General features: G+C 37.4%; 1 protein-coding gene across 2 annotated transcripts in view; it reads left to right on the forward strand.

Annotated features, from left to right (window-relative positions):
* The window catches only part of LOC122250987 (uncharacterized), an 81,871-nt gene that overhangs the window by 47,080 nt on the left and 24,791 nt on the right, over positions 1 to 10,000 (forward strand). The window contains exons 3-5 of one of the 2 annotated variants that reach the window (XM_086547702.1): positions 1,377 to 1,586; positions 2,781 to 2,909; positions 8,182 to 8,328. In XM_086547702.1, coding sequence (XP_086403828.1) covers positions 1,377 to 1,586; positions 2,781 to 2,909; positions 8,182 to 8,328 — 486 coding nt within the window. The remainder of the gene's footprint in view (positions 1 to 1,376; positions 1,587 to 2,780; positions 2,910 to 8,181; positions 8,329 to 10,000) is intronic. The other variant, XM_086547703.1, reaches the window with a different exon arrangement.

The following is a 10,000-nucleotide window of genomic DNA, read 5'->3' on the forward strand; positions in this document are numbered from 1 at the left end:
TAAGGCCTCTGGTTAGATAATTATTAAGTGGGGTCGTGTGGTGTATTGGATTCAGGGTTGGGTCTTGTCAATCTGACGGCTCGGGTTCTAATCCCAGTCAAGGAGGTTGAAATTTGTTATTTCTTATATAAGTTTACACCATAAAACACACACACACACACGATATATTATATATATATCTATATATATATTATATATATATATATATATATATACATCCATGTTGAGTATATCTTGTGTTATATATCTATTCTAATATGAGTATCTTATACCTTGCTTGTGTGTGATGCTGGTAGTGGTGTGTGTAGTGTGTGTTGTTTGTTGTCGTGTGTGTGTCGTGTGTCATGTATATGTATATGGTATATGTATATGTATTATATATTATATAAAATATATATATTTATATATATATATATATCTATATGTATATGTGTGTGTGTGTGTGTGTGTGGTGTGATGTGTGTGTGTGTGTGTATGTGTATGTTTATGTGTGTGTGTGTGTCGTGATATAATATCATATATATATATTATATATATATATATATATATAGTATATATTGTGTTGTGTGTGTTGTGTGTGTGTGTAGTCGTGTGGGTGTGTGTGTGTGGTGGGTGGGTTGTATATGTGTGTGGTGCATATATATGTATATATATTTTGTATATGTTAAGCATATATTATATCATATTATAGTTGATATTATACATATATATATACATACACACACCTATCAATATAGTCCAGATACATAGATCAATTCTAAATAAAATAAGAAAATAAAGATAAGCATAACGGCCTCAATTCCCCGCCCTTAAATACCAAACAAACTAACATCAAAGACCTGTGACCTTTAACTCCAAGGTCGTTGCAATGACTAAATTCTCTGGTATGCTACAGGTAGTGACCGTGAGCTTAATGTTGAAGTGTTATGATGAAAGATACGTATATGTTGAGAATGCAATCACGAATAAAGTCACAGTTGTTTGGACATATTTTCTGAAATAGGATTATTAGAAATTAATCTGTGAATGAGTATATATATGAATGTATGACTCTTTGCGTGATGAAGCCGTGTATGTACAAGTGTTAAGGGGATGGAGTGTGAATATATACCGCTAAATTAACATTAAAAAAAAAGGGAAAAAAAAGTTGAAGAAGAAAGATAAGAAGAAGAAGAAAGATAAAAAGGGGGAAGAAGAAGCACATGAATAATACTAATAACCATCATAAAAAAAAACGAAAATAAAGATTTGAAAACAAAAGTAAAAAAAAAAAAAAATCCTCCCTACCACCATCCCTCCCCCCCTCCCCCTCCAACCCCATCAACCCTCCCCCCTCCCCTCACCCCTTATGAACACTAACCTCTCCCAACTTCCAGCAGAACGAACATGCAGTGGCATCGTCCGAGAACGGGGTGCCCATGCAACTCCGCCGACAGGAGTTCCGGCAGAAGCTCGAAGCCCGAGCTCGGATGAGGCGAGAGAACCACGGCATGTCCTCGCTCTACCCTTCGAACCCGGGAACGCACGTGCCAAGGAGCTATGCCCGTTCGCACGCCATCTGCCAAACGGAGAATGTCTATGAACCGGTAAGGAATCCATGGGGTTTGATTCGTCGTTGGGATTAATTAAGGGGGGAAAATAGACGTGTTTTATAGTCACTGCTGATGTATTTGTGTAATATGGATGTCACTGTGATTTCTGGTTTGGCGTGTAAAGAAAAGAGAGAGAGGGAGGGAGGGAGAAGAAAGAGAGAGAGAGAGAGAGAGAGAGAGAGAAGGAAAGGACGAAAGAGAAGAGGATGAAGAGAGGGAGGGAGAGGGAGAGAGAGAGAAGCGAGGGTATGGCGAGAAGAAGAGAGAGAGTAGGAGAGAGAGAGGGAGAGAGAGAGGAGAGGGGAGAGGGATAGATAGGGATATATTGGATATATATATATATATATATATATATATATTATATATATATATATATATAGGAGCGACTTAGAGAGAGAGAGAGAGCCGGAAGAGAGATGAGAGAGAGAGAGGGGGGGGGGGGGGGGAGAGGAGGGGGGAGGGAGAGAGAGAGAAAGAAAGAGAGAGAGGGGGGGAGGGAGAGACAGAGAGAGAGAGATAGATAGATAGATAGAGGAGAGAGAGAGAGAGAGAGAGAGAGAGAGAGAGAGAGAGAGAGGGAGGGAGAGGGAGAGGGAGGGAGAGGGAGGGAGAGGGAGGGAGGGAGAGAGAGAGAGAGAGAGAGAGAGAGAGGGAGAGGGGGGGAGGGAGGGAGAGAGAGAGAGAGAGAGAGAGAGAGAGAGAGAGAGAGAGAGAGAGAGAGAGGGGAGCTGGTGGGAGGAGGAGATGGGAGGAGAGAGAATGTGGGAGAGTGAGGGTAGACGAGAGAAGATAGAGGGAGGGAGGAGAGAGAGAGAGAGAGAGAGAGAGGGAGGGAGGGAGGGAGAGAGAGAGAGGGAGTGGGAGAGAGAGAGGGCGGAAGGGAGGGAGGGAGGGGGGAGGGAGGAGAGAGGGAAGGAGAGAGAGAAAAGAGAGGAGAACGAGAGAACTGAGAGGGTGCCCAGGAGAACGAGGAGGAAAAAGGAGTACTGAAGGAGACAGAGGATAACCAGAATCACAAACAGAAAATACAGTAGTAAAAACACACCAACAAAGAAGAGATGAGCCTAAGAAACTAATACAAATTTCAAAGCTCTTAATACCAAACCTTTTCTCTACCTCCCACACCCTCCTCCTTCTCCCTCATCCCACTCCCACCTCTACCACTACCCCTACCTCGATGGTCACCAGTTGGAACGCCCACCGGAGTCGGAGGCGGGCGTGCAGACAGATCCTTGGTCAGACAGCGGCTCTCCTCCGCCCCTCATCGCCCAGAATCCGAGCGGGGTCGACGCTTCGACTCAAGTATTCGACACGGAGGTACGTGTTCAGGAATCCTTGCCTAGGTTCTAATGTTTTTGTTTTTCTTCTTCTTCTTCTTCTTCATCTTTTCTGTTGGTTTAATGTCATGTGTGTTCATGAATCCTTGCCTGGGTTCTAATGTTTTTTTTTTTCTTTTTTTCCTTTTTCTTTTTCTTTTTTTTCTGTTGCTTTAATGTCATGTGTGTTCAGGAATCCTTGCCTGGGTTCTAATGTTTTTTTTTCTTCTTCTTCTTTTCTGTTGCTTTAATGTCATGCGTGTTTGTTTCTTTAGTTGGTGTTTTTATTTTTTTTCCCCCCCCCCCCCCCCCCCCCCCCCCCCCCCCCCCCACCCCCCCCCCCCCCCCCCCCCACCCCCCCCCCCCACTTATTATGGTTATTTTAGATTGGGGTATTCTATGGACTTATGTGATTATGAATTATTATACATACCTAATCGTTCGCTGATAATGATTGGGTGGGGATATCTCTAATGATAAGAGTATATTATGATACCGTTATCTATCGTATCTCACGGATTATGTCTATTATATAGTAGATTTTCATATAGTCCCTCTATTCAAAGCCAAAATGAATCAATGTATTTCAAATAACAATACATGTATAGGGTGGCGGATGGTTTAGTCTTAGACTTTTTTAGATGGTAAACCTTTACTGTAGACTGTATACTTAATTCCGTAATGGTAGACTAACTGTAGATACGTGTATAGTGTATATTTAGAAAATCCAAAGTAACTTGTTATACAAAAAAATGTATTTGGCTTTGTTTCTTAGAACATGCATGGAAATGAACTGAATTTTGCTAGTAATCTATTCGTTAAACAATAAATTAATGCAATTCGTTAAAAACCTTGGTAAAATTATGTTATTATAAGTATATGTATATATATATATATATATATATATATATATATATATATATATATATATGTATATATATATATATATATATATATATATATATATATATATATATATTTCTTCTGTTTTTTAATTGAATTCAAATTATATTAAATTATGTAGTGAACAAAAGGATGTGTTGATTTAGCTTTGAATATAATATAAGACACATTATTGTATTCAGTGAAATATTCAATTGTTCTACAGTAACAAGTAAATCATAAAATGGCATATATGTAATTTAGTGTAAATATGTACATTTGTTGATACAAATATCTGTACAATTAGTTGTATATGGGAACACATTAATTTATTCACGTAGATATCAACAGAAAAAATAATAATCATAAGATAATTAAAAACATGAAGATATCATTGCATGTTTGTAAAGCAAGCACAGCAATTCAGGTTCTAAGATTAAGTAAAGTACTTAGACTAGAGCTCTGTTTATAATGATGGGCGTTCCTCATGTACGCAAGCAGCTGATAGACCTGGAGACAGTGGTAAATATAACGTGGATATATTTATCACGCATTCAGAAGGCTGCTACTTGTGCCTCTGCTACGCTCACCCATTGGAATCACTTCAACACTAGAAAAAAAAAAAAAAAAAAAAAAAAAAAACACATAAGCACACAGATATGTCACTTGAAGGAAATAGCTTAGGACGCCACCTACCTCATCTTGAATATCATTATCATTTCATCATTTGTAAAATGTTGACTAGAAAAAAACTTACATGCAACGATTCATTCATGTATGACTTAGATGAGCTACATATTTTCACTTCCATTTTAAATTTCACTCATACGTCGGACATCACAAGCAGCAAAACCTGTACACCTGTTCACCCCCCCCCCCTCACCCCCGACCCAGCCAACAAGGTTCCCCAGTTCACCAAAGGTCAAGGAGTACTAACCTTATCCTTCGCCTTCAAGCCCAAACTTCACGGCTAAAACTAAGCCACTTGAGAGGGACCGGTGGTGGTGCGTTTGACTGATACGGAGCGATATTTGCTTTGTCAGCTCTTGAAAACTCGTTGCTTGTTCGTTTATAACTGATTGTTTTTAATATATATATATATATATATATATATATATATATATATATATATATATGTGTGTGTGTGTGTGTGTGTGTGTGTGTGCGTGTGTGTGTGTCTGTGTGTGTGTGTGTGTGTGTGTATGTCTGTGTTTATTATTTACAGGGGAAAAGGGGAAAGAGAGAGAGGAAAATAGACAATCAAATATATAGTTAGGCAGGTAGCCAATATCAATTTATTTAGTTTAATCTCAGCAGTATATTTCAACTTACACAGGAATATAAGTTTGATAATTTCAATCAATGTGCAATATGCCCTAAATCACAATTAAAACAGTACTTTGATTTTCTTGACCCTTTAATTACAGACCATAAATTCAACGAGTCCGTATTATAAAATCAGAGTAGATAATTGCAAAATTTGGTCTTTTATAATACTTTTCAAGGAATTATAACCATATCTTGTGTAATACCGATCTGCTTTGGTATAATACTGCACTAAGACTTTTTTTCTTCAGTTATTGGTTACTAAGTCTCTCTGATGTATCTCAGACAGTAGCATAATGTTTTTAATTGTGAGAATATTGATAATGATAATTAAAAATATATATTTCGTTTGAAGTTCTATAATCTCATCTGTGTGTAATAACCCGGTTTGATCTATAAAACTTTTCAATCGTTTTCTTCTCTCTCTGTTTCTCTCTGTTTCTCTCTCATTCTCTCTCTCTCATTCTCTCTCTCTCTCTCTTTTCTGTCTCTTTCTCTTTTTTTTCTCTCTCTCTCTCTCTCTTTCTCTCTCACCTTCTCTCTCTCTATCTCCCTTTCTCTCTCTCTCTCTCTCTCTCTCTCTCTCTCTCTCTCTCTCTCTCTCTCTCTCTGTCTCTCTCTCTCTTTCTCTCTCTCTCTCTCACCCTCTCTCTCTCTATCTATCTACTATTCTATTTAACTATACTTGCATGATTCTCACGTAAGTGTGTGTGTATGTGTGTGTGTGTGTGTGTGTGTGTGTGATTCCCTTAGATTTCCTTCAGAAGATGCTTATACTTTTAAAAGAGTTCCTTTTGGGTTTTCTCTCCCTAAAGCCTTACACGAGAGATTTTATGCATGACCCTAATGGAGTAATTGGTCATTAATTTATCCACTTACTGAAGGAGGGAATTAGAAGCCCCCAGAATAGAGGGAGGGAAACGGAGGAAGGGTAAAGGCAGTGTGTGTGTGTGTGTGTGTGTGTGTTTGTGTGTAGTGGGATGAGGAAGGGGAAAAAGACGATGTCTTCTAGACTCATTTGTCTGCCTTTTTCATTCTCTCTCTCTCTCTTTCTTTCTCTATCTATCTATCTATCTATCTCTATCTCTCTCTCCTTCTCTGTATCTCTCTCTCTCTCCTTCTCTGTATCTGATTACATCCAGCCGTATCTCCACATGACCTCGGATCGGCAAACTTTATATTCATGAGCAGTTATTTCTCGCTCTTCACTTTTATACATTCATCTCCCTCTCCTTGGCCTTTTCTCCAGGATTTAATTATATCTCCAAAAGTTGTGGCTTCATTTAAATTCCTGAAACATCTGGAATTTCTTACGACGGGCTTTTTAAACAGGAATAGCAAGTCTCTAAAGGAGACAGCCTGGTTGAAGTCTAGTTCTAGTTTAGTTGTTAGAGTTTCGTTTCCTTTTCTCAAATTAACATTTCATATCTTGTTTATCAATCCTTTTGTATTTACACTCATACATGTAATTATCTATTTCTCTTCGTTTTTTATCATTACTTCTTGTGTTTTTATCCATGCTTCATTCATGCAGTTACTGTCTCAATTGCCACCGTTAGGATGATTGGTAATACCGTGTTAGTTTTAACGTGTATTGCATTACCATGATTACCACACGCATTACCACGCAAACCTCAACGTCAGGAGTCGTTGTTCGCCCGAGGCACATGATAAACACGACCGCCATCACGGCCCCTGACCAGAAAATGACCCTCGACAGGATTCGAAGCGGGATAATGCAAGGGCTGTCCATCACGTCGCTCCCCTTCCGCCACTTGCATTTAAGATGGCGACGACCGTGTAACGAGCTGCCATTTTTATTCTCCCGTTCTTATCCCTTTGGATCTAGGTCATCCCTTAGAGCTCTCCCCGACGCGACGGTCGATATTAGCATAGATTTCGTACGTGAGATTCCATTTTAACGACGTTTTGGTCTTCCGGGGTTTTGTCTCTCTTTCGGCGAAAACAAATGAAGGTTTGTTTATTTCGAGGTGAAGGACACGGCGGTCTTGCGTGAGGAGATTAGTCATCCTTAGGCGGTACTTTGGCGTGACGTCATCACACTTCCCCGCTGATATTAGCTAACTAATGTTATTTTCTGTTGATGTTTATCGAAGAAACCGTCTCAGTTTATGGCACCGTTACCAGGAATTGTCTTCGCAACAAGTAACGAAATCAGTAACGATGAAAATGTTGGCTCGGATCTGACTCGTTAGGGCCTTCTAACACTCAACATTTTTCTGTATATTGCCACGAACAATTCCCTGGCAACTGGATAATAGGAATCCAAATATAGATGAACAGTATGAAAAAAAAATATGTATATCATGCTAATAATGCAACAGAACACGACATCACAATCACTGTCTTAGAGTGCTAATGACATGAGCATATCACTGCAACACTCGAGCACTCATGCACGCACTCACACCTGCCATGCGAATAACGCAATCCGATGTCCAATATCCAACATGCCAGACCTCATGACCTGACCGGTTCTGGACTCATGATCCTGATTTCGGAAGGTTCCACTTGGATTTTTCTCTATCACTAATCATCACTGTTATTAGGGTGTCACTGCAACGCTACTCGTCAACACTACTTTTTATTCGAATAGTAGTTTTAATTAATTTGTGTGATTATGTAGATGGGGGACTGGACGGGGAGGGTTGTAGATACGTGTGTGTGAGTGTGTGTGTGTGTGTGTGCGTTTGCATATGTACGTACGTACACACACGCACACATACGGCGGTCAATGTATATATGTATGTCTATGATCATATACTGTATATAATAACATACGAAATTGAGACGGTTGTCCCAACAATGAATCTTAATCGCCCTATCATCATAATATCCTTTTCCTACTTTATCAGCTTGAATCAATACGACCCAAAAGCAAAACTAAAACACTTTATGCCAACGCTGTCCTCATCGCTCTCAGGAGAGATACTTCTCGCTCATGCTTACAAAAAAAATAAAGAAAAAAAAAAGAAAAGAAAAAAAAAAAAAAAATCCTGTAGAAGCCTTCTTCGAGGTCTAACCACTTCTCACGCCCTTCACAGCTCGACGCAGATGACGAGGACGGGGCTGTCGTGGCGGCGCTCGTGGGCAGGATGATGAAGGAGGCGATCCTGGAGGTGGCCCTTGAGGAGCAGGCCGAAGAGGAGAGGATCACCAGACTAACTTCGGAAGCTCTCTCGTCCTTCAAGGTTAGTGTGAGGGATGGTGGGGGGGGGGGGGAGAGGAGAGGAGGAACAGCGTGTAAGGACTTCGAGGGAGAGTGGGATTTACAGAGGGCAAGAGGGTAAAGTAGGACGAATAAAGATGGAAGGTTGTTTTACGTTTTTTTTTTTTGTATGAAGAAAATATCGGCTAAGGTATAATCAAGAAATGACTAGTGTGAAGGTGGGTACGAAGGTATAAGAAGAGGGAAAAACGTAGAAAAATGTTAGTGTAGAAAAAGGGAGGACTGTGGAAATGGGAGGAGAATAAGAGAGGCCGAGAAATAAAATGAAATAGTGTAGAAGTTAATATCAAAGAGTTTGTATCTGTAGAAGAATGTATATTTTATGTATATATATATATATATATATATATAATATATATATATATATGTATATATAATATATATATATATATATATATATATATATATATAATATGTATATATATATATTATATATATATATATATATGTGTGTGTGTGTGTATTCAGTTTAAACGCCAAAGGTAGGAAATATAGTATTTCTATTAGAGGAATTTCAGACAGTCAATCTGTATGTATTATACAGACAAAACTAAGCTTCAAGAGCGTCGAAAAAGATATGACACATATACGTACTCCAAAAAAGCATCAGAATATGAAATGAGATTCGGACTGTCTCAACACGCTAGACAGAGAGACCATACTTCATTTATGAAAAGGTAACATGCAGACTTACGAATCCGTCGCTTACAAAAAAAAAAAAAAAAAAAAAAAAAAACAGAGAAAGAGAGAGAAAAAAAAGTAAGCCATCTATAGAAGAACGATTTGTGGGCGTACGTGACAAGCTTCCATGATTCTTGTCTTATTTAGTCTCGAGAACTTAAGGAGAGTAAGAAACAGAGAGAAAGAAAAACTGTTTTGATCTGTCAATACCTCCAGAGGACCTTCAATAAAGAACGGGATCCGACCTGACTGAGACAGATGTCGGAGATTCTATTGCTTCGACTTCCACCCCTTCTTCTCCTTCTTCTTCTTCTTCTTCTTCCCTTTCATAGTTAGGGGGGGTGGAAATGGATATCGAATTTCTGTATAATTTAGTTGGTGGAGGTTTTCACTGATCCGGTCACATGCAGTCTCGTTCCTCTCATCCTGTCGGTCTATAAGCTTAAGGAACTTAGTTGAAAACTATTTATATAATATATATCTTATATATTTATATATACTTTATATTTATATATAGAGAGATATATTTATATACATATATTATATATTTATTGATATATTTTGTTAGATATATTTTATATATATATAATATGAATGTGTGTATTGTTTTGTATGTGTGTAAAATTTTATTTTTTTTTTTTTTTTTTTTTTTTTTTTTTTTTTTTTTTTTTTTTTTTTTTTTTTTTTTTTTTTTTTTTTTTTTTTTTTTTTTTTTTTTTTTTTTTTTTTTTTTTTTTTTTTTTTTTTTTTTTTTTTTTTTTTTTTTTAAAAAAAAAAAAAAAAAAAAAAAAAAAAAAAAAAAAAAAAAAAAAAAAAAAAAAAAAAAAAAAAAAAAAAAAAAAAAAAAAAAAAAAAAAAAAAAAAAAAAAAATTTTAATTTTAAAAAATATTATTTTATAAAGGTAATCAAATTTTATTTTATTTTAAAAACATAAAAAAAATTTTAACTTTTT

This window comes from Penaeus japonicus, unplaced genomic scaffold (assembly GCF_977035675.1).
Source record: "Penaeus japonicus unplaced genomic scaffold, GWHDUDI00000001_assembly GWHDUDI00000019, whole genome shotgun sequence".
In the NCBI taxonomy this organism is placed as follows: Eukaryota; Metazoa; Arthropoda; class Malacostraca; order Decapoda; family Penaeidae; genus Penaeus; species Penaeus japonicus.